General features: G+C 38.3%; 1 protein-coding gene across 1 annotated transcript in view; it reads left to right on the top strand.

The window, feature by feature from the left end:
- tbcd (tubulin folding cofactor D) overlaps positions 1 to 24,227 on the top strand; it is a 66,076-nt gene that overhangs the window by 24,523 nt on the left and 17,326 nt on the right. Inside the window, exons 15-32 of the mRNA XM_067456907.1 lie at positions 5,188 to 5,245; positions 5,524 to 5,553; positions 5,691 to 5,776; positions 10,520 to 10,600; positions 10,670 to 10,743; positions 10,892 to 11,009; positions 11,087 to 11,147; positions 11,239 to 11,261; positions 11,363 to 11,394; positions 14,684 to 14,746; positions 14,891 to 14,967; positions 15,049 to 15,130; positions 17,101 to 17,219; positions 17,302 to 17,393; positions 17,575 to 17,715; positions 19,138 to 19,221; positions 19,313 to 19,471; positions 24,088 to 24,226. Coding sequence (XP_067313008.1) covers positions 5,188 to 5,245; positions 5,524 to 5,553; positions 5,691 to 5,776; positions 10,520 to 10,600; positions 10,670 to 10,743; positions 10,892 to 11,009; positions 11,087 to 11,147; positions 11,239 to 11,261; positions 11,363 to 11,394; positions 14,684 to 14,746; positions 14,891 to 14,967; positions 15,049 to 15,130; positions 17,101 to 17,219; positions 17,302 to 17,393; positions 17,575 to 17,715; positions 19,138 to 19,221; positions 19,313 to 19,471; positions 24,088 to 24,226 — 1,519 coding nt within the window. The remainder of the gene's footprint in view (positions 1 to 5,187; positions 5,246 to 5,523; positions 5,554 to 5,690; positions 5,777 to 10,519; positions 10,601 to 10,669; positions 10,744 to 10,891; positions 11,010 to 11,086; positions 11,148 to 11,238; positions 11,262 to 11,362; positions 11,395 to 14,683; positions 14,747 to 14,890; positions 14,968 to 15,048; positions 15,131 to 17,100; positions 17,220 to 17,301; positions 17,394 to 17,574; positions 17,716 to 19,137; positions 19,222 to 19,312; positions 19,472 to 24,087; position 24,227) is intronic.

Raw genomic sequence — 24,227 nt, forward strand, 5'->3', positions numbered from 1 at the left:
CCCTCTCCCTGTTTAGGACAAGTGCGGGCCTGCGTGTAACTGACTGTGCTTTTTCATTGCTCCTTCGGTTTGTTGGCCCTCCCCGCAACTTCCCTCCTCCCTGCCCCCACGGTGCTGCCAGGTTTCGTCTGTTGTCGTGGGTTTCGGTCGCCACTTGGCACCCGGGCTGTAGGCCTGTCGAGTCCTGTTTAAATTTCGTCAGCAGTCATAAGCTGTTTCTATGAGCTTACTGACGCTTGCAGAAACTGTGTCATTTCTTGAAACTGCACTATTGTTTTTTTTTCTTTTCTTTTATTATACACTCCCATACAAAAGTTTTGGGTCAGTAAGATTTAACTTTTATCCAGCAAGGATGCATTACATTCAATAGGGGCAGTAAAGTTGCTTACTTTCTAACAAAAAAGTATTTATTTCAGTGTTATTTCAAATAAACTTGATCTTCTGAACTTTCTCTTCATCAAACAAGTTTTGAATATATAAGAATCGTGTTTTTCTGAAAAAAAAAAAGAACCAGAACAACCGTTTTCAACATTACTATCTATAGGAAATATTTTTTAAGTATGAACTCATCATATTAGAATGCATTTTGAAGGATCATGTGACACTGAAGAACTGGAGAAATTATGCCAAATATTAAGCTTGGATCATCGGAATAAATTACAGTTTACAATATATTTTATTTTGTAAATGTTAACTTTTTTTATCAAAAAAATGCTTCTTTGGTGAGCATTAGAGGCTTAGAGACTAAAAAAATGTAAGAAATGTAAGAAAAAAACCTTTCTAATAGATAAAAAACAGTAGTATACTCCAATATATATATGTATGTATGTATTTGAACACCCTGCTATTTTGCAAGTTCTCCCACTTGGAAATCATGGAGAGGTCTGAAATTGTCATCGTAGGTGCATGTCCACTGTGAGAGACATAATCTAAAAAATAGGAAAAATCCAGAAATCACAATATATGATTTTTTAACTATTTATTTGTATGATACAGCTGCAAATAAGTATTTGAACACCTGTCTATCAGCTAGAATTCTGACTTGCAAAGACCTGTTAGTCTGCCTTTAAAATGTCCACCTCCACTCCATTTATTATCCTAATTTAGATGCACCTGTGTGAGGTTGTTAGCTGCATACAGACACCTGTCCACCCCATACAATCAGTAAGAATCCAACTACTAACATGGTCAAGACACTAGAGACAAAATTGTACACCTCCACAAGGCTGGATAGGGCTACGGTGAAATTGCCAAGCAGCTTGTTGAAAAAAGGTCCACTGTTGGAGCAATCATTAGAAAATGGAAGAAGCTAAACATGACTGTCAATCTCCCTCGGACTGGGGCTCCATGCAAGATCTCACCTCGTGAGGTCTCAATGATCCTAAGAAAGGTGAGAAATCAGCCCAGAACTACACGGGAGGAGCTGGTCAATGACCTGAAAAGAGCTGGGGCCACTGTTTCCAAGGTAACTGTTGGTAATACACTAAGACGTCATGGTTTGAAATCATGCATGGCACATAAGGCTCCCCTGCTTAAACCAGCACATGTCCAGGCCTGTCTTAAGTTTGCCAATGACCATTTGGATGATCCAGAGGAGTCATGGGAGAAAGTCATGTGGTCAGATGAGAAAAAATATAACTTTTTGGTCATTATTCCACTAAACGTGTTTGGAGGAAGAAGAATGATGAGTACCATCCCAAGAGCACCATCCCTACTGTGAAGCATGGGGGGTGGTAGCATCATGCTTTGGGGGTGTTTTTCTGCACATGGGACAGGGCGACTGCACTGTATTAAGGAGAGGATGACCGGGGCCATGTATTGCGAGATTTTGGGAAACAACCTCCTTCCCTCAGTTAGAGCATTGAAGATGGGTCGAGGCTGGGTCTTCCAACATGACAATGACCTGAAGCACACAGCCAGGATAACCAAGGAGTGGCTCTGTAAGAAGCATATCAAGGTTCTGGCGTGGCCTAGCCGGTGTCCAGACCTAAACCCAATAGAGAATCTTTGGAGGGAGCTAAAACTGTTTCTCAGCGACAGGCCAGAAACCTGACTGATCTAGAGAAGATCTGTGTGGAGGAGTGGGCCAAAATCCCTCCTGCAGTGTGTGCAAACCTGGTGGAAAACTACAGTTTTGACCTCTGTAATTGCAAACAGGCTACTGTACCAAATATTAACATTGATTTTCTCAGGTGTTCAAATACTTATTTGTAGCTGTATCACACAATTAAATTGTTAAAAAATCCTACATTGTGATTTCAGGATTTTTTGCTGGATTTTTGATTTTTTTTTATTATGTCTCTCACAGTGGACATTTACCTACGATGACAATTTCAGACCCCTCCATGATTTCTAAGTGGAAGAACTTGCAAAATAGCAGGGTGTTCAAATACTTATTTTCCTCACTGTATGTATGTAAAATATCAAAATATATCCTTAAGATTGATCAATCAATCGTCATTTTTGGGTCACTTCATTTAAATGAAAAGTTCCCTCAGATATGTAATTCTATCTTTACTTAATCAAACAAAATCTTGTTCCAAATATACTTTCTTCAGAGGAACAAAAGGAGAAATTTGAAGAAATCGTACTGGTTGTTCTTGTTTGCTCTTCACACAATCTAGTTGTATGGCTTCGAAAGATTTTGAATATATCTGAATAAAGGACTTTAATAATACTTTTAAATCCAGTTTGAATCTTAAGTTTTCAGTCTCCATTCTCTCTAATTGCAATTTTGAAGTGTGACAAATAAAACCGGAAGAAAGTAAGGAAGAATTATCTCTTAAAGTAAACTACAGAGCACAGGCAGAAGTATTCAATGGTTTCTGTAAGGCGTTATTATTAAGCAGTAAGAGTGACGCGTCTAGCTCTGCATGCCTGTTCAGTCCCTGTCCATTTTTATGCTGCTCCAGGCCACTATCAGTTGTTCATCGAAACCAGCACGGCCGTGTTAAGCCCGTAGGCTTGTGCGTGTGTACTGTGTATGTTTGTGTACTTCATTCTCTCAGGCTGTGAGTGACGTGGGAATACCTTGCGGGCACGTTCACACAGCTCGATTGAGGAGGAGGAGGAGTGGTGGAATAAAGGGAAAGGAGTGCAACAGGTTTATGGGGGCACTGAAATGATAGATGAGTTTTAAGATGAAAACTACACACTTGTTTTTAATAATATGCCTCATCACTGAGGGTGAGAGATCTGATGGTTCAGAGCTGTGCATGTTTGAGTGAAAGCGGTAAATGTGCATCACCTCAGGCTCCCAAACTAACTGTCAAAATGAGGATGCGCATAAAGATATAATAACAAATTTAATCAGGGCTTGACATTAAAGAGGAGGTAAAACATTCTTTCGAAGGCTTTATTGTTTATGTGGGGTGTACTGTAACGTGTTCATGCTTCGTTTAAAAAAAAAAAAAGCATTGTTTTTCATATATTTTACCTTTATTCTACACTGCTCTGCCCCTCCTTGTAAAAACGGTCTGATGGTTTCCAGGTTCTATGAAGCCAGTCCCTCAAAAATACGCAATGGGCTCAGATTGGTTAGCTTGCCCAGTGTGCTGTGATTCGCTAACCACCTAGTGCACGTGTTTCAGAAACCCCTTACCTTTACCGGTAATCTATAGTGATCACTACTGAATATGGCATCTTTTGTATTTTTAGATTGATTATAGTCAAATATCTGTCTCAAGAACTATTAGCCCAAAACGAACACTAAACACCGGCTTTACTATAGTAGCCAAATGAAAAACAGAACCATGTTTAGCTATAATAGATATAGATAAACAATACATAAAAGCTCTAATCAAAGAATTATATACACTATTTTCAAGTTAGCTTTTGTTGTTGGATAACGTTTAAGTATGAATGAGCATTTAACAAACTGTCCGTCATTTGTTTACTTGCTACGGTACAAACTATTACAGGAAAACACATAGACGAAAAATAAATCATACTTACAGGTTGTGGCTCATTTTTAAAGTTGGAACTGCTCCATCTTTCAGGACAAGCCGTTGTGCGAATCCTGCATTGAACTCGCAACGATTGTGGAAGCTTTCCTCCGTAAAATGTGCAGCACAGAGCGCGAGACTTGGGTAATAATTATGAGGGACCGAGTTAAAAATAAATTAACCATTGATCCCTAACTCCCCCGTCCCTAGGAAGGCTGAACAAAGTTGACCTGCACTCCGGATGAAAATAACAGCGTTTCGTCAGCATTACAGCATCAACACTCCAGCCTACTAACTATACCACAACAATGCTTCTCCACAGCAATAAAACATTTAATTATTTAATATTCTCGCAGGAGGGGTTTATGTTAATATTGGGGCTGGTGAGGTCGCCAACCCTGGAGGAATGTCTTTAGCCCCTACCGGCCGTTTGCTGTAGTCCATAGAAATTGATTTCTTTAAAAGCAAATATCTCCCTTTGCTTTAAACTTTGAACGTTGTTACTTTGCAGATGTTGCTTATTCTCAAACAGCAACAATACACACTAGCTAAAGTTAGAAAAGTGAAATCATGTTTTACCACTTCTTTAAAAATGTTGATGCTTACTTACAAGGCTTTACATGGGTTGACACCACAATACTTGTCTGAGCTTTTAATTCCCAATACTCTGTTGCGTAACCTACGTTCATCTGAAACTGGTCTTTTAGCTGTTCCCAAAAGCTTGTTTAAGATTGATGGGTGATGGGGCTTTGTCCTCATTAGCTCCAAAAGTATGGTATTATTTACCGATTGAGATGAGGCAAGCTCAGTCTTATTGCATTTTTAAATCTCGCCTTAAAACTTTTATTATTATTTTTATTTTTATTTTTTAGGGTAGCTTTTAATTGAACATTTGTATCAATTTTATATAGTTTTTGAACTGGTTTGATTTTACATTTTATGAATTTGTTTATGGTTATTGTTTATTCTTTTATACTTTGTCTTATCTGTTTCTGTAAAGCGCTTTGGGGTGTACTTTTAAAGGCGCTATCGTAATTAAAGACTTGGTCATAAAACCAACTGTAAAGTTTTAATCTAGGTGTCAGGTATGATGCACACACCTTTAAGATTTTTGAGATTTAATCAAATAAACTCTCAAATCACATGCAAATAGGGATATGTATGCCACTAGGATACACTATGGGCTCATTATTATGTATATGATATTCTATCAATGATTTTTCATTTGTTTCTACCTTTACAGTGCGCTGGTCATCGCAACTGTATTTGACAGGAACATCACCTGCAGAAAGGCAGCATCTGTAAGTTTATCTTGAAATACTCATAAAGCTACTTTTAAAAATAGTTCCACAGTAACAAAAGATAATACAAACTAGAAATGAAGACAAAGGGGAATCTAGTGAAAAGCATTAGCGCTTTTGCCGAGGAGTTTTCAGTTGGTATCTTTAAAATTCATCAAATGACGGTAAAATGTTTGCTTGATGTCTGAAAAGGAGAAGGTATTTTAAACAGGAAAAAAAAAGCTTTAATTTCACATATTGCATACAATAAGTATTTTTTGCTTCCTTATCTCTCTTAGGCTGCTTTCCAAGAGAATGTGGGCAGACAGGTACAACGAAAGAAAATACACTTGCATCAAAACCATTCAGATCTATTATAAACACCTGCACTGATCTGTAGTGTAGTGTTTTGTGAAGCTGAGCCTGTGTGTCTAATCTGATCCCCTGAGATATCCTGTCTCCACAGGGCACCTTCCCCCATGGCATAGACATAGTCACGGCGGCGGACTACTTCACGGTCGGTAACCTGAATAACTGCTACTTGACTATCAGGTAAGGAGTAAAGAGGAGGCAGTGTGTGACTAAGAGCTGTTTTGGCGTGCTTAATTTAAGCATTGTTCTTCAGAGCACATGCCTCAAACATTACAGCAGCAGGTTGATCAATCAAACACCCCAGAAAACTGAGACAAATCAAAGCCCAATCACAGTATGTTTTGAATGCTTTAATGAGATAAGCTGCGGTTACGCTGTCATGTCTGTCCTGTCACTTTCTTAGATCCCACCCTCCAGAGAAATGTCACCATTTGACTGTGGCATCTCAATGCAGGAAAAAAAGCAATGTGAAAAATGCTAGCCTTAGGGAGCAAAGAGCCAAACTCGAGGCTTACGTGCGCAGCCCGCTGTTAAAAGACATGGAGATTTGCTTTAGTTCAATTCTCTGGCCATTCCTCTTAGCCAAAACCGGAAATTAAATGGTTCATAATGTGTTACTATAAAGCATAACTGTTTTATAACATCATTGATTTTTGGTTTATCACTGGCAGAGTGATTCATGGGCATAGGGTGTGTTCACACTTAACATGTTTGGTTCGATTGAAACGAGCTCTGGTGCAAATGTTAGCTTAGTGCGGTTAATAAGTGTGAACGCTGCCATGTGAACCATGATGTGTGCATCAAACAAGTTTCCGCTTCCAAAGGAGGTGCGGTTCGAATTAAATATGAACGCAACACGAACCAATGACGTGTAAAGAAACTAAAAACAGGAAGATGAGACCCTAAAAAGCACAGAGTGCTCAAGCTTACCTGTTTTTTCTGGTCATAGTCGTAATTGTTACGCATTACAGTTCCGTACAGGCATCAGAACCGCGTCTCCTCACAGCAGATCTTCGTTTTGTGTGAGAAGAGGGATTCCTGCTGCTGTTTTGACTCCTTTACACATTTTATAAGCTCTTCACCAAGTTTAGCCCAGAACACAGCATTCTTTCGGATGTTCAGTCGCAAAATATACATCATAAAAGGGTTTTTTTTTTTGTGTGTGTGCTTTTTGTATCATTAGGTTCGGTGTAAAATATGACTGTGAATGCAAAGCGAACCAGGACTAAATGCTTTTCCATTTTTTCGGTCTGGTCTAAAAGAACCTAGAGAACCGAACTACAAGTGTGAACATCCTAGCAGCCTGGACAGACCTTTTTAGTAAACATACGCTTTAAAGCTAGGCCATTCAGAAACTGTTGACATCAGAACAATAAGCATGCTAAATGATGTTTTTAGACCTACTGTAAATATCTTTTGTTTTGGGAATTATTTTCTTGGTTCAATTTCACTTTTACAAAGAAACTTTAAAAAAAAAAACACACGCACACACATACACACATGTGCTGTGGTATCTAGCACCAAGATGTTAGCAGCAGATCCTGTAAATTGCGAGGTCATCCATGGATCAAACTTGTATGTTCAGCACATCCAACAGATGCTCGATTGGATTGAGATCTGGGGAATTTGGAGGCAAAGTCAACACCTCAAATTTGTTGTTGTGATCCTCAAACCATTCCTAAACCATTTTTGCTTTTTGGCAGGAGCATTATCCTGCTGAAAGAGGCCACAGCCACTAGGGAATAACGTTTCAATGAAAGAGTGTACATGGTCTGCAACAATGCTTAGGTTGGTGTGGTGGTACATGTCAGAGTAACATCCACATGGATGGCAGGACCCAAGCTTTCCCAGCAGAACATTGCCCAAAGCATCACACTGCCTCTGCCGACTTCCCTTCTTCCCATAGTGCATCCTGGTGCCATGTGTTCCCCAGGTACCAAGCGACACGCACCTGGCATCCACGTGATGTAAAAGCAAGCATGATTCATCAGACCAGGCCACCTTCTTCTATTGCTCCGTGGTCCAGTTCTGATGCTCACATCCCCACTATTGGTGCTTTCGGCGGTGGACGGGGGTCAGCATGGGCACTCTGACTGGTGTGTGGATATGCCGCCAATATTTATTCTGACACCTTTCTATCAGAACCAGCATTAACTTCTTGAGCAATCTGAGCTCCAGTAGCTCGTCTGTTTGATCGGCCTACACGGGCCAACTTTCGCTTCTCACGTGCATCAATGAGCCTTAGCCGCCCATGACCCTGTCGCCGGTTCACCACTGTTCCTTTCTTTGAGCACTTTTGATAGATACTGACCACTGCAGACAGGAACAAAATCTCACTTGCTGCCTAATACATCCCACCCACTAACAGGTGCCGTTACAAAGTGGTAATCAGTGTTATTCACTTCACCTGTAAGTTGTCATAATGTTACGCCTGATTGGTGTATATGTAAATGCATTGAAGCCAGGATTCTCACTCGAACTGATTCAGAGGCAGTCAAGGCTCCCATCGAGAAAGCATCCTTGCAATGCACCTCTTTCTGAGGAGACCAATGGCAGTTTAAGTCAAGTCAATTTAACTTTATTTATGCATCGCTTTTTACAAGTCCAGTTGTTTTTAAATAGTAATATAGTAAAATATACTAAAAAGTAATACAGTTGAAATGTAAGTGTCCCCAACTGAGCAAGCCAAAAGCCAAACGCAACATTGGCAAGGAAACAAAATTCCTTCAGGACCAGAATGGAGAAAAAACCCTTGGGTTCAGTCGGGGTGTCAACAAACAAACAGTGTATGATTATGATTCAGACAAAATTTCAGGTCTGAAGTCATATTAGATCAATAGATATTCGTAAGATTATTCGAAAGATTGGAGTCATCACGCCAAAGACGGGTTTATTGAGGATGTAGTGTCGATGCACCATTTGATGTTCTATGTGTATGCCACTTAATTTTGATTTGATTTTCAAGAAAAATATCTTAGGTCATTTTACTTATCTAGTAAATTCATCTTGATGTAAGAATTTGGATTGAAAACAAGAAAAAAATATGTAAAAAGTAAGAAGAGCCTTTTTTGCAGTGTTGATGTTTATTATGATACAACTTGGTTCGTTGATCCATTGGGTCGGATTGATTTCACACCGCAACTGTTCCAGACTTCATGTTTCAGTTGGGGGGAACCCACCTCGTACAGGCAATCTCAGACCAATTCTGCCGTGCAAAGGCAAAAGGCCGTAACTTCGTTTTTGGTCGAAAATGAGTTATTGACATTTTTGGGACATTCAAGACCTCCTTTATCATGTGGATAAATATCGTTAGTCAATTATGTTGTTTTTTTTCGAGAAAATTATGGATTGTCTGAACAGTAACTTCCAAAAGCCCAGGAGAAACCAAGGCAGAACACCGTAACAGCAGTTACCGCTCTTTGCCTTTGTTGTGAACGCTCAAACTGAGTTACGGTACTCTGCCTTTGTTTAGCCATGCGTCTAAATTAAGTTACGGTACCGACATGCAGTTATGGTGTTTCGCCTTTGTTTTACTGTCTATTAAAGTCTGCCGCGTTTAAGTTACGGAAAACAATACATGTTTTCATAATGCAGAATATTCTCTCAGCGCGCTGTCAGGCAGTCTGGGGCTGCCCACTGCACGAGTGTGTGTAGGCTACTCGAAAGCCGTGACAGCGTGCGATCACGCATACAATCAGTAGGCTAGTAACAGTTCGCAATTATATCCATATATCCTACCTTTTCTTGTAAACCCGATAAAATCCATGGCAATGAACGTCATCGGAGATGTTTAATCCACAAGCATTCTGAGAATTATTCCTACTTTTGTTGTTCACATCAATCTAAAAGTTGTCCTTTTAGGCTTGGCGATTTTCATTCAAAGATGTAAAAGTATAAGCGATGTAGCCTATTGTATCTTTTTTTACTAGATAAAAACATTAAAAACATATTGCAATAAATAATTACTCTGTTTAGCCTATGAATGGGCAATCCGATCCAGTCAGTGCTGTCATTAGAGCGTGATAGCCAAACTTAACCCTTGATTAACCAGCGGCACTATTTGCTATTTATCTTATTCCAATCCCATGCATTTTTACAAGATTTTTTATTTGTTCTATTTTTTTTATATCTTTGCATTAAATATGCAAATGTTTACTCATTAGAAATAATCTTATCTTGTTCATATAATTCAGTGTCACCTATCAACCTGTAAGTTTTGCTGCACACCAATGAAGATTCTCTTTACTAGAGGTATTGTGTCCTTAATAATAATAAGATGGCTATAATTAATTGTAAATCATCCAAAATAAATGCCATGATCATTAGATTTTATAAAGGTGTTACTATATTGATTTTGTAAAAGGTGATCAGCAACCAAATATTGATAATATGGAAGTTACTGCCTTTTGCCTTGGCATGACTCCACATTTTTTGCAGACAATACAAAGGCAGAGTGCCGTAACTTCAAAATAGGGGTCAAAAGTCAAGTTTGAGTAAAAAAAAAAGTGTATGCAGATAATTGTCATTACTAAAACATCTAAATGCCAGATTTTCAGTGTCCTACCTATAACTAATTTGGCTGGACAACAAAAAATCTTTAAAGTCATTTTTCTCCAGTGTGTTCCACACTCCAGTGAGTTAAGGTCTTTTGCCTTTGTAGGGCAGAATTGTTTTGGTGTGGAGTCACGATTGCCGTGTTCGTATATATACCTAAATAAGCCAAACTAAGCCATAAAACAGCCAGGTCAAAAAAAACTAAAAAATCCAATTGCTCTAGCATATGACCGCCCGCAAACATAGGCACGCATATGAGCAAATCATTTTATCATTACATGTGTTCTTAAGTACAATCGCAAAATCTGCCTTTGGTATTCTAACAGTCAGAAATGGCTGTGTAAAACTAATTTACGACTGTTTTTTCAGTGTCTACATCGCTGGTTTTGAGGAGTACACCAAACCCTTAATTGACCACTTGGTGGCTATGAAGATCAATCACTGGGACGGGTAAGTATGTAACTGTTTTGGGTATTTTGGTTTTATATTTTTTACTGAAGCTGTATTTGCATTTATCAGGGTGATCAGAGAGCTGGCCACGAAAGCACTCCACAATCTAACTGCCCAGGCTCCTGAATACATGGCCAACACAGGTGAGAATTGCTTTCATTTTTCTTTTCATTTAGTCTTATGTACTTTCATTTTTTTGTCATGTTTACTCACCCTTGTCCTGTTTTTGTTTAGTCAAGTTTTAGTCACAGAAAACTCACATTTTCGTCATGTTGTTTACATTTATTTCAGTTTTAGCCCAGCTGCTGCCCATGGCAACAGGGATGGATTTGCACTCTCGTCACGGCGCTATCCTGGCCTGCGCTGAGATCACTCATGCTCTCTATGAGCTGGCCACCCAGAGCAATAGGTTACACCTGCTTTTCTTTTTTAAAGCTTTGCCTATCCATAACTTTTTCTTTTTTTAATGCATTTGTTTCCTTGTAGGTCAGTGACTGACTTCCTGTCCTCTGACACCATCGAAGGCCTTAAAGACATTCATCAAAAGGTCTGCGGAATGAGTCTCTTGTGTTATTTCGTGAAATATAAATCCAAAGCAGTTAATTGCAACTGATCCTTCGTATGTTTCTTCCCTTCAGCTTTCTGACAGAAAGCAGTACAGGTGAGCACTTGCTTCATAACCTGGCAATAATTGACATCAAAGCTTTTCAGAGGCACTTGTTTGTCTAGAGCTTGTAACTGATGTTTTTTATTTAACCCTAGGGGATTTGGTGGAGAGCTAATGAGACCAGCTGGTAAGAACCTGATAATTTACCTGACAATTTACTTTTTTTTTTTCTTCTGTAGAATTGATTGTGTCCTTGTGTTGAAATGACAAACCAATGTTTAAGTGTGTGTGACATAAAGCAAGCCTCATTACTACCGTAGATCATACTAATGGTTAGTGGTTTGAACAAATATTTCGCTTTCTGATACAGACATGAATAAGACTGCAAATTAAGGAGAGGTGTGTACCACTTATAATTTTGTTCAGCCTGAACATAAACAGGGTGCAGAAATCCACTTGAAGGTGGAAGGAGGGACCTAAGTCAAATAGGAGCCAGATTATCAATAAGGCTCTTTTGACTTTGGGCTAGTATAAAAATCCCCTAGCAAACCACCAGAACATTTTCTTCAGAAGAAAATTATAGGCTTTGGTGTTTTATACAATTGTATGGTGGTTTTTGACGAAGACTCTGATCAACTCAATGAAAACCACCTCAAAGGTCATCTTTATGTGCCACCTACAGATTATCATATTAATCATAAAAAGCACACAGTATTTTCATCACGACTGGCTTGATAGGAGTTCAGCACTGGGATTCACTTTAAGTGCTTCATGTTTTAAATGGATATTATAAAACGGATCGTTTCGTTCCTTGATTGTGATGTTGTTCGAAATGATTACTCTATAAACATACACATTGCGTCACTATTATTGTGCTACTGCTTCTGTGGGATGTGTCCACAATTGCCCCCTATATTCTTAAAGGAACTGCATGTTAGAAATTTATTTCAATTAATTATAAAATGGCCCTGATATGTCACTAGACATTAAGAAATCATGTTAATTTCAATATCACTGACAACAGCAGTCTGGCTAGGATGCTGTCTTTTAAAAGTTGTTGTTGCAGCCCTCAACTGATGTGGATGTTGACATGTTGTGTTTTGGCCTGAAGCTCCGCCCTCCTCCTATCGACCAATCACGAAGTCAGTAGTGTTTGGGCATCTGGGTTGCCAGATCTGCTCTTGTTACCACAGCTACAAACGTTCCTTCTGATCCTGCAGCCAATCTGGCAACCTCGATTCAGGAGGGAGAGGGAGATGGGATACACCTGCAGTACCAGTTTTGGCCACAATCTTACATACACTTCATTTAAAGGGTTAATTCATCAACAACAAAAAAATCCTATCATTAATTACTCACCCCAGTGACCATCATTCATCTTCGGAAAACACAAATTTAGATGTTTTTGATGAAATATGACATAGACATAGACAATATGACACGGACAGCAAATATGACATAAGCCCTATTCGGACGGTAATTGTTTTTCGTGGGGTCGTTAGGTATTTTCATCATTTACAGCGGCTAGTCTGTGATTTTATTGCCGTCCGAATCCAGAATCTCAGTGTTTTTCTCCCACCACCCGCGTAAAAAATCCCTGGCCGAATTACCTTCTGTTTTTAGACAAACACCAAGCTCGTGTGGTGATTTAATTGCCGTCTGAATCCACATCTCGTTTGTCATCATCAATCATCATCTTCGAGTTTTCAAGAAGAGATTGCTTCAAAATTAACTGTTTATATACTTTTTGACCCCTGCTTCGCTGTAATTCGGATGCATTTTAAAGATCTAGCCACTTTTATTACTAAAAAGCAGAAAATATTTACAAGAATAATCATCCATCACCGATCAAAAGAGAAAGAGACGTACAACATGTAAACATTTTAAATGAGCCATTATTATGGCATTAATTATCGTAGGTTCAATTTGCAGCATTGTATTAACTTTTTTAAACAGGACATTTAAATAATTAATAATTTCCTATTATTAAATTAAATATGATTTTATTCAGATTATTCCAAGCATATGACATTTTTACAGCAGACAAACAATCATTCGACTGACCATGTGAGCAGCGTTCCCAGGTGCGCATGATCACAAAACTCGCTCCTCCGCCATGAATAAATCACCATCCGAATGCACGAGTTTTATCACTGAGGTGGCATGCAAATGTATTTTTACGGACGTCCACATGAGAAACAATTACCGTCCGAATAGGGCCATAGACAACCCCACATAGACAGCAACATCATTGCAATGTTCAAGACCCAGAGAGGTAGTAAAGGCATCGTTAAAATAGTCCATGTAGACTCTAGTGGGTCAACCTTAATGTGATTGAAACAATGACTTTAGTCAACAATCTCTTCTCTTCAATGTCGTTCTCCTATGCTGTTGACGTAGTAAACGCATTACAGTAAACTCATTATTGGCCAGCGCTGTTCACGTGAGTAACACCCATGCGATGTGTGTGATGCTGATGCAGGAGCTGGCCAATAATGAGCCAGCGTTCTGACGTAGAACCTGTAATCTTATTATTATTTTTTACACAAAAATTATTCTCGTTCACTTGTCAAATGCAGCTATGTTCCTAAAATGCTACCTGATACATTCATTAAGCATCTTACCATTTTGGATTAAATAATTTTTAAATAATTAAAAAATAAGTTTGTTTTTTGGATGGGCAAGCACGGCCATCTTTTTCTTTGCAAAATGTAAAAATGTTAGTTTTATTTATAATTGTTACATTGTTTCTTTAAAAAAATACATACATATGTTTCTGTTATTGAAAAGTTTATTGTATATTTTAAACGATGTTAATTAACAAAGATTCGGGAGGAGGGCTTTCAGATAATTGACACAGGTGGATAGAACTCAGCTAATCAACGAGAGGTGCATATATATATACACAGCAGTCTTACCTCCATTCTGTTGACAGTTTATCAGCATCCCTCCTCCACCCCTTCTCCACATTTTGCTCTTTTAGTTCTAACCACTTACACGAAGGAGGGGGGGGGGGGGGGGGGGGATGGTACTCTGGGTTCGGGCCAAGTTCGAGCTCGAATCCCCCCCCCCGGACAGCACGCCAAATACGCATTTATATTACTCTATATAATTATATGTAAGTGTGAACTCGTGAATCGCATCATACCAGAATTTGGTATTGATTAAGGTGAATGAGATGGGCATCAGATGTATTGTCATTATATAAGGATAAAAACGAAGTTATTTTAAGTTAAATACTATCCATTTGAAAATTTTCATTTGATTCAAAGTGGAAATGCGGCCATCATAAAAACTAATGGCAGAGAAAGTTGAAGGATGTGTTTTGTCCCATATCTTAAATATCAGTGATTAATAGTCAGGAAAAAGAAGTTTAAGAAATTGCCGATGTGTCTAAATCTGAGCAACAAAACAACAAAACAGAGGCCTATTTACAGTCTTTTTACACCGGTTTCCTTTGTCTTTTCTTTTTTCAGTCTGTTGCCTCATTGAAAAGCTCTCTCTCTCCAAGATGCCTTTTAAAGATGACCCAGTTATCTGTGAGTGTACCACACCTCTTTACGATCGCATTATTAAAGTGTGTTGACCACAAATGTCTCACGGAGGAGTGATTGTTTGATGGAATTGTAATGTTGTCGGCTTATTTGTCATTGTGGGTTAATGTGTGTTCTTATTTCCTGCAGCTGGTTGGCAATGGCTAATAGATGACAGCTTGAAGAACCTTCACCTGTTCTCCGGCGGGGCCAGACGGGGTATACAGGTACGGTCCCCACATCTGCGCCCAGAAGGCCTTACAACTCTACCGAATGTGGCCGTTCTGAGAATATAATGTTTTCTGTAGGATGCCTCGGTCTCGGCATTGGCAGCGTTGTGTCTGCAGTATTATCAGGTTGAACCTGGAGTAGCCGACCTGAAAATGCAAGGTACAGGAAACTAATTCAATTAGCACAATAGCAGACAAGGGAGTGATCGATGCTTATGTTTATGATATTAACTCTTTCCCCACCAGCGTTTTCTTTTTTAAGTTGCCAGTCAGTACCAGCATTTTTTATCATATTTACAAAACCCCAGAATATTTAGTTGTAAATATATCAAATGAAAGAACGGCAAAACAACCATGTTATTTTACATTTTTATTATATTTTTATCAGGGCTGTTGAGAAATTAATTTACATGATATGGTGATTAATTAAAGCTGCACTATGTAACTTTTCCGACCGTTAGAGGTCGTCTATTCAAAACACAGCCGTAGTTTGATGACACAAGTTTGAGCTCAGAATCTTGGGACATGTGGTCTTCACCTCACAGCCGGTGGGAAAGAATCGGGATAGGACTCGAGCAGAAATCATGTTCATGGATGGGATTATTAACGTTACTGTAGTGTGAAGCAGAGCAGGGCTGAGTGTTTAGGAGCTGAGCACGGCCACTGGAGCGACTGTTACACAAACACATGAAAATTGTTGGAAACATTTGGGATATTTTAAGTACTCAACTGAACAAAATATATAACCATATGCGTAATTCACGGGTGGGACATGTCCCCACCACTTTTTTTAAAACATCTTGCTTCACGGATGAACCTAAGTAATACAAACAAAACATCTCTGGTTAACTAGAAGAGCATCATTTTGTTCGTTTGTTAAATAAGAGGCGATCTGGCGCTCGTTGCCGCTGTTATCAGTGCTGCAGATTTCTCTCGCGGCTCATGCAGTCTTCACACAGACGAGCGCTTTAATCTAACGATATAACGCCGTTGCAGAGACTTTCTATTTGTTCCGGTCAGATCACAAAACAAAATGCACAAAAGCTGCCCCTGCTCTTGATGTACTGATGATATTCGGTTTTGATGAGAGAAAAAATAGGCTACGAGGGCAGATTAGAAATGAGAACTTCTGACAACTTTAACAGACTAGACCAGGGATTATAAAGTGTGCAAATCTATATGTCTTTATTCACGTGAAAATTCTTGGCACAACGCTATATTGTGTTTAGAAGCTATAATTAAACGAGATCGATATCAATAAATGAACTATTTAATTGATTTCCGGACATCTTAATACAAATTTTTCTGCAATTGTTATTGTACATATTTTACATCTGATATAACACTGTATCAGCAATGCAACCCCCCTTAATACACCATATAGTGCATATCATATGCACGCGAAAAACTGCCTACCATATGCTCATTTTGACGTATGAGCACCCCTCATAGCCTACGTCAAAATGGGCTTTGGCGTGCATATAGTAGCCTACGCAGTTTTTCGCGTGCATATGATACGCAATTTATGTCCCACCCACTTTTTAAAACAAAGTTACTCCACTGTATATAACACTGGCCAATGTTACATAGTGCACATTTAATGTAATTAATCACAAATTAATCAATCAGCACTTCAAATTTGACTGAGAAGTTACCCCCCAAAAGAGAATTTAAAGTCATTGTGTTAAATGAGAAAAGCATCGAATAGACTTTACAAAAGTCATTGATCCCCGATTGACAGAAATTTGTTTAGAAACGAAGCACCGCTGTGTGTTGCTCAGCAGTTTCTGCTCTGACTCTATAGGTAAACTTTTCGTTGGCAAATTTAAGAAAAATTGTTCATGCTTCTTGGGATGTGGCTTGTGCGTAAGCAATGCTTCTATCCGCTCCTTCTGGTTTGCGCAGATCGTCGTCTTGTTTTTGGATCTAGAGATGCTTTACTATTTCAGAAGATCTGTAACAGCCGCACCCCCTACCACATAACAGTGACGAGATGTACCCATTTTTCTGGCAATCTGTGTTTTTTCAATGGCGGGAAAGAGTTAAACGTTTAATGAGCACTGTGGTTATTGGGTGTCCACATACTTATTGGCATTTATTGTTTGTTTACATCCATTTGTTGCCATACAGAACAGTTGGTTAGTCAATACCTGTCGGCCCTGGAGAGTCCCGAGGTCCTGACCCGCTGCGGCTGCGCTCTCGCCTTGGGCTCGCTGCCTCCGTTTATGATCCATGGCAAACTACAGCAGGTCGCACCTCATGACGCCTCTTTGTTTTCAGCTCATGTCTGAATTTGAGGCTGAGTTATACATACTCTTACATGTTCCTCAGATCCTGCCTGGGCTCCAGGCTGCCTGCAGAGTGGCCCAAAAACAGGAGAGTCGGACAGAAGCCAGGAGGGATGCGGCCACAGCCATGTCTCAGTGAGTAAGAGCTTCTCCTGTCTCCTCTGCGCTTGAAGAACCAGTCTGCCGGAGCTTACCGCGAGCCAGCTTGGTCAACGCCTGCTCCTTCCTGCAGGACCTGAAATTCATGTCTAGTTTCACTGCTTTGTCCCGTCTTGCACTGCGTGTCCATGTGTCCTGTGCTTTCTTGTCTTCTCAGGGTGTGTGTAGCTGTAGGAGTGTGTGCGCGGGGAAGCCCGGACCGTGTCCTGTGTGAGGGCAACATAAGGCCTGTGTATGAAGCCTTGCTGGGCTGTATGAACGACTACAGCACTGACAGCAGAGGGGACGTAGGGGCCTGGTAAGTTCACATGCCTTTTTTGTGTTGCACAATATACAAGTGCAACAGTCCCATCATTGTACCTCAAACCTCAAAATAAAGACACTGCCTTGGGTCACAGTAAGTGCTGCTACACATGAACTGCATCTGCTACACCATGAACAAAACACTCTCCCTGCAGTTTTCTGCTAAAAGCTCTATGGTTTAACGTTAAAACCAAATAAATTAAAACGGCTTTTATAAAGCTATTAGTCTTGTCATTTTACTGTTGGTCCGTAAAATAAACGTATTGTTCATTTGATTTAAATATGGTTTTATTTTACAGTATAGTAGTATTACTATAGTAATACATTTCTTTAATTATTATAATTTAAAAAAATAAAACTATTTAATGCTAAAAATAACTATTAATATTATTTATTTATTTATTTAAAAACCTTTATTTTACAGTACAGTAGTATTACTATAGCAATACATTTCTTTGTTGGTAATTTAATTATTATAATTTAATAATATTTTTTAATGATAATAATAATAATAATAACAAAAACTACATATTATTTAAAAAAAATATTTTACAGTATAATGTTATTACCATAGTAATATATTTATTTATTGGTTTGTTTGATTGCAATTAAGTGAAATATGTTTTTTTTAATGACAATAAAAGTATTATTATTATATATATTTTTTATTTTACAGTACAACAGTTTTGCTATACTATTTCTTTATTGTTTGTTTCATTTTTATAACATATTAAAATAAAAAACATTATTATTATTATTATTAATAATATTGTTATTATTATTATTATTATTGTATAGTAATATTGAATAGGTTCCATAAAACAGCTCTTGTTTAAAACAAGTGAGTAATTTTTTGGGTGAGTTCTTCTTTATATCCGTATTAATAATAATAATAATAAGTTGAATCAGTTCAAGGTATTCATTTAGTTTGATTAGTGATAAAATAATGCAATACAATCTAAGCATTTACATAATTTGAATTCAAATCTTTTTAAGTGTTATTTAAAGTATCTATTTATTTGTAATTTAATACAATCATGTATGGCCCAGGTATATTAATTTACTTAATATAGCTTTTAAATTTAAAGGTTTAAATTTAGCCAATTTCAAATTTTACTCAGTTTGGCTGGAACTTAAACTTAAACTAGCTATTGCAGTTCTATACCATGTGCGGAGCATATTGATTGCGTTTCGCTGCCCTCGGCCTGCCCCATGAGTGATGCATTCCTCAAATTCCCCACAGGTGCCTCCAGGCGTAGCAAAACCTCATCATTATGCTGAAAATGTCAACAATCAACATGTGTAATTGTCATAATGTCCTCATGACGAGCACAGCTTCGACAAATATTTAAAGCATCTTTTGTGCGGTGGTTGTTCTCAGTGTAGCTCATGATCTTCGCTCTCGCTCTGTTTTCAGGGTGAGGGCGGCAGCAATGAGCAGCCTCATGGACGTGACCTTGCTGGTGGTGGCGTCTGCTCCAGACCTCCTCTCCCCTGACCTGTGAGGCACTCTCAGTCTCCCTTAACCTCAGTCACAGTTAACCAAATGCACATTGCAGACTGCTCACCGAAATCTTTCTCAATTTCTATAGTGTTCAGCGGATGATGTGTTGCCTGGCCCAGCAGGCTGCAGAGAAGATCGACCGCTACCGAGCCCATGCTGGCACAGTTTTCCTGCGTCTGCTTCATAGCACGGAGCCCGCAGTTCCTCACATTCCCCACCGGGAGGAGCTACTGAGCATCTTCCCTCCGTGAGTGCCACGGGGGTCTAATCGTGCTCGGGAACACTGTTTTACAAACAGACTTACTGTTTGCTCACAAATCGCCATATTTGTGTTTTGCGTAAAATGTGTTCGAAAGCGCTTGAACCGCGATAATTGCTGCTTGCAGCTATATTTGTTATTAATTATTATTATAATTTTTCTTTCCTAAGCTGATTGTGCAGACAAAAGCGTAAGGTCTAGAGACGTGAAACACCAAACAGTAGAACTATCGCTCGCTACTCAAGCTCAGAGTTATCCTAATTGGCCCATAGGGGGCGCTACAGTAACGGAAAATCAGAAATCGCTCCTAGACTGTTCGTCTCAGATCCTTACATTATTGGAATCTTTGGGTCAAGACACTCAAAAATAATATCTCCGATTTGATTCCGTCATTAAACATTTTTTTGCCATATTTGCGTGGTAGTGCTGGTTTTTTCACCCAATCAGAATGTAGCAAACAAACCAATCTGACCCAAAAACATGATTTACACTTGATGCGTCCATGAAATCACGAGGGTGCACTCACTAAAAAAAGTGACAATTCACCGTTTCCATACATTTTTGCACAGGCCGCTTTAATGCTAACATTTCAGTTGGACAGATGTGAAGAAAATAGCAGATATTCTGCGGCAGACAATCACAGGTAATTGTTTTGCCTAAATTGCTTGTTATAGCTGATCAGTTTTTGGCTGAAAAGGTAATTGATGCAACTATAACATTTTATTGATGCCGCATTTTGACTTTGTCAGTGTCTATTTTGTGCACACATCATGGGAAATAAGCACACGGGTAGTTAAAAATATCAACTGTGCATGTGCAAAGAGCAACTTTTATGGGGTAGCATGTTTTTCTTTAAGTCTGTTCAGTCTTTCATCCTACGGCAGGAGCAAATATTTACGTGATTGACCAATACAAAGTTATTATTGCCAAAAACAGTTGTAGTTAATAAATCAGCACTGTGTGGAAGTTAGGGTTTGGTTGACTATAGTTGTTGCACAGGCTAGTCAACTAACCGACTTCAGTGCTCTGCGATGATGCTTTAAGCTTGACGTCGACTACTTGCCGGCCTATAGAGGGCGCAACAGGATAAGCCATTTCCTGACCCGCACGCTCCGTTTTCAACAATTAAAATGACAAATAAACGCATACTATTGTTCTGTGTTTTATCAATAAAATAGCTTAGAAACTGAAAACTTCTAGCATATTTCGTTCTACTAAGCCGTTCACCCCCTAGTTAACTAGCAATTTTTATTATTAATCAATCAGTCTTTTAAATCAATCATTCTTAAGTTTGATGAACCAAGATCGTTTAGTCCAGGGGTTTTCAAACTGGGGTCCGGGGACTCCCAGGGGTCCTCCAGAAGGTTCTAAAGGGTCCCCAAAAAATGTCAGATAATAAAAAGACAAAGCAAAAATGGATTAAGTCTACCGAATATTCAAATGTTTCTCTCCTTTCTTGCCATATACATTCCAAGATTGTACATGTTTGCTTTGTGTCTTTAGTGAGTTTTTCTCACTTTAGTCCCTTTTATCTTTTTCACTGGGGTTGAAAGGCAGATTTCTTAATATATGTATTGTGAAAGTTAATTTACAAATTATTTTTAATTGAAAATCTTCTAATTCAGGTTTATACATCTTTATACAACTTAAAATGGGAAACAATATGTTGTGTTCATAATGTCACACTTACTATCTAACAGTTTGAATGTTTGGATGTGGATTTTAGGATGGGTTCCCTCATACAGGGGGTCATATTTGGGAGTTCTTGGCATCATAAAGTTTGAAAACACCTGTTTTAGTCTATACTGTTTTCAGTGCAGTAACATTTGAGCTTTCAAATTCTGTCAATTTTATTACAAAATTCAAGCAATACTGTCATTTTGAGAGGCTATAATTTGGTGTAATGGATCGCTGTAGTGCCTCAGTTCAAGCAGCATTCAAACCGATCATCTCGTCTACTTTACTACTAGTCATAGTCACCAAATAAACATGAATGGACAACAAAATGTATGTTGAAAAATACAGTATAACTTTCTGAAATATGTCATGTTTCATTAAATCACTCTATCAGCAGGGTATCCGCGGGGTCTTGAAAAGTCTTAAAAGGTGATAAATCAATTTTGGGAAAATTAAGACCCTTATAAAGTCTTAAATTTTGAAAGTATTTTGTTTAAGCTTTGTCAAAAGAGTTTGACTCCAAAAAGTATTTATGAATAAATTTCTTTTAATCCCCATAAGTATTAAAAAACAACGGGGCGCTCAGTCTGAGATCGGCTCGGAGAGCGCGCGGCAGGGATGGAAATTAGCACCGCCACCAGCCAAATGCGGCTGATTTTGAGTTGTGGCGGGTAAACTCGCTTCACCTACCGAGCTGTTTCACCTCTTTGTAAACTTTGTTCAATGCATGCGAGTGCTGCCGTATGTGCGCATATAACCAGTCGTTTCAGCGTCTCACAGCGCGCAAATATTGAGTTCTCTTTCAAGTCTTGCGCTTAAACGGACAAACTCACATAAGAAGTATGTCAACATGTCCATCTTGATGAGTATCCTAGCAGACATAGTCTGAATATGCCTTAAGAGAAAGAAGAGCATATCCCTGCCTCAGGTCTTAAAGGCGCAGTAGCCTTTACTGCTGCCTGACTGATGTCCTTATATTTAGTTTGACATTAAAAAATGCTCTTGATTAAATAGCTTTTGTAAGTTTAATAAGGATTAATCTTTAATTTAAACAGTTAAATATGCAGTTATTTTACATTTGATTACTTTATTCAATTTCTGTACCTTTCTGCAGGCCAGTAGGCATGAACATTATTATTTAATGATCACATGAGTGAGGTCGAGTTAAACATTTTAGTTTGGATTTTATTTTTCTGTTTCTTCTTTTTTGGTTTCGGCCAAGATTTTTGATTTCGGTGCATCCCTACTGACAATATTCTGCTCGGTATGTTGTCAACATGCTTCAAAGATGCCAGAATGAATAGTTTCATTCATGGGACTAAAAACCATAAAACTGGAAGCCATAAAAGACCACAAATCATCGTGAAAATGTCAGTTTTTCATTGAGATTTGAGATTAAATAAACTGCTTAAGTATTGTAGAGCTTGTAGTATTAATTTTCACATGCAGTTACACATTGTCAGTTAAAAACAAAAAAGTGGCTGGTAAAAACATTATGTGGTAGACTTTGAAAAAAGTTATTTTCCATCCCTGGCGAGCGCTGTCTATGGGTGACGTCATGTATTTTGCAAAATGCGCAGTTAGGTAATGTGTCGCCCTCCATACGTCGCGAAACAGATATGCAATATAAACGATACAAAATTGACCTACGATAGAGATTTTAAGTCTACATTCGACTACAACTGTTTATTAAAGGTTTGTTGCCGATTAGAACTTGAAGTGCGATGAGGTCTTAAAATATTTTGAGAAGGTCTTTAAAAAGTCTTAAAAAGGTCTTGAAATTAACTTCAGGATATCTGCATATACCCTGATCAGTGTTTTAACCTTGGAAAGACGTTAATAAAACAGCCTATAAACGATATAATGTAACATTTACCTCAGGAAAGCCATTCCACGTCCAAAAACTCATTAGTCAGATTTTCTAAAGAGGAACATTTGCTAATGATATGCACTGGATTACATATTTTTAACTTCCATCTTCATTGTTTTAATGTATGTTGAAATAAATTTAAAAAACAACACGTTTTTATGACAGTCACTGTTCACATGTTCAACAACAAATCATTTAAAAGTTAGTATATAATGCCAATGTGTAATTAAGATTTTATATTACTTTTATTTGCTGGTTGATCATTATAAATGTGATTATTTAGTTGATTTTTTTTAATAAACTCTCCGTTTTATTTGGTGTCTGTAAAAAAAAAAAACCAGAACAGGTGTTTTGTGTTTTTTTTTTTTGCTGCATCACTATTTGATAGCGCAAGAGGAATGAGGAAATTAATGTTTATCTTTTGGGTCAATTGTAGGTATAATTTCATTTTTGTAGCCCACTATTGTATTTTTGGTTTATATTCAACATTATATCCTATTTTACTCTGTAGGGATCAAATTGTATGGTCTAGTAATCAACCTGCAAATGAAAAGTTGCATATTAAAACATTATTGCACCTAACACAGTTTTATACCAAATGTTTAATGATTTGTTGTTGAAATATATAAAAATGTTTCACAAACACTTATAGAAATAGTTTAATTTCACAAACAGTTCTTATTCTGGATATCCTCTCTGATTGTAGAAAAACTACAAAACTCATCAATCATCAAAACAATTATTAATTAGCAGTAATTTCTAGTTTATTTGACATTGAGCAAAAATGAATGGATCTTTTGGCCTCTATACTGGTTTAGGTGTCTTTGTTGTCTACCTACACCTCTCTGTACCTCTGCTTCGCATGCAATGGATGCGTCCGGCATTAACACGGCTAACGTTATGTCATTAAAGTAGGCAGGTGCATTTTTTCACTGAAGTTTTTGGATAGCACATTTTCTTACCATGTTAGCTGAAGTTCAATAAAAGTCTCATCCCAAATGCTCCATTCATTTTGATCCCTGATACCTGTTCTTTTTTTCTTTTTCGTGTACCCTAGAGAGTCGGCACACTCCCTGAACTGGAACGCCGCGGCACAGGCCTTTCCTCACATCACGCAGCTGCTGCGTCTGCCTCAGTACCAGTACCACACACTCCTGGGCCTGTCCGTGTCTGTGGGAGGCCTCACCGAATCGACAG

Source organism: Pseudorasbora parva, chromosome 2, assembly GCF_024679245.1.
Source record: "Pseudorasbora parva isolate DD20220531a chromosome 2, ASM2467924v1, whole genome shotgun sequence".
NCBI classification, from domain to species: Eukaryota; Metazoa; Chordata; class Actinopteri; order Cypriniformes; family Gobionidae; genus Pseudorasbora; species Pseudorasbora parva.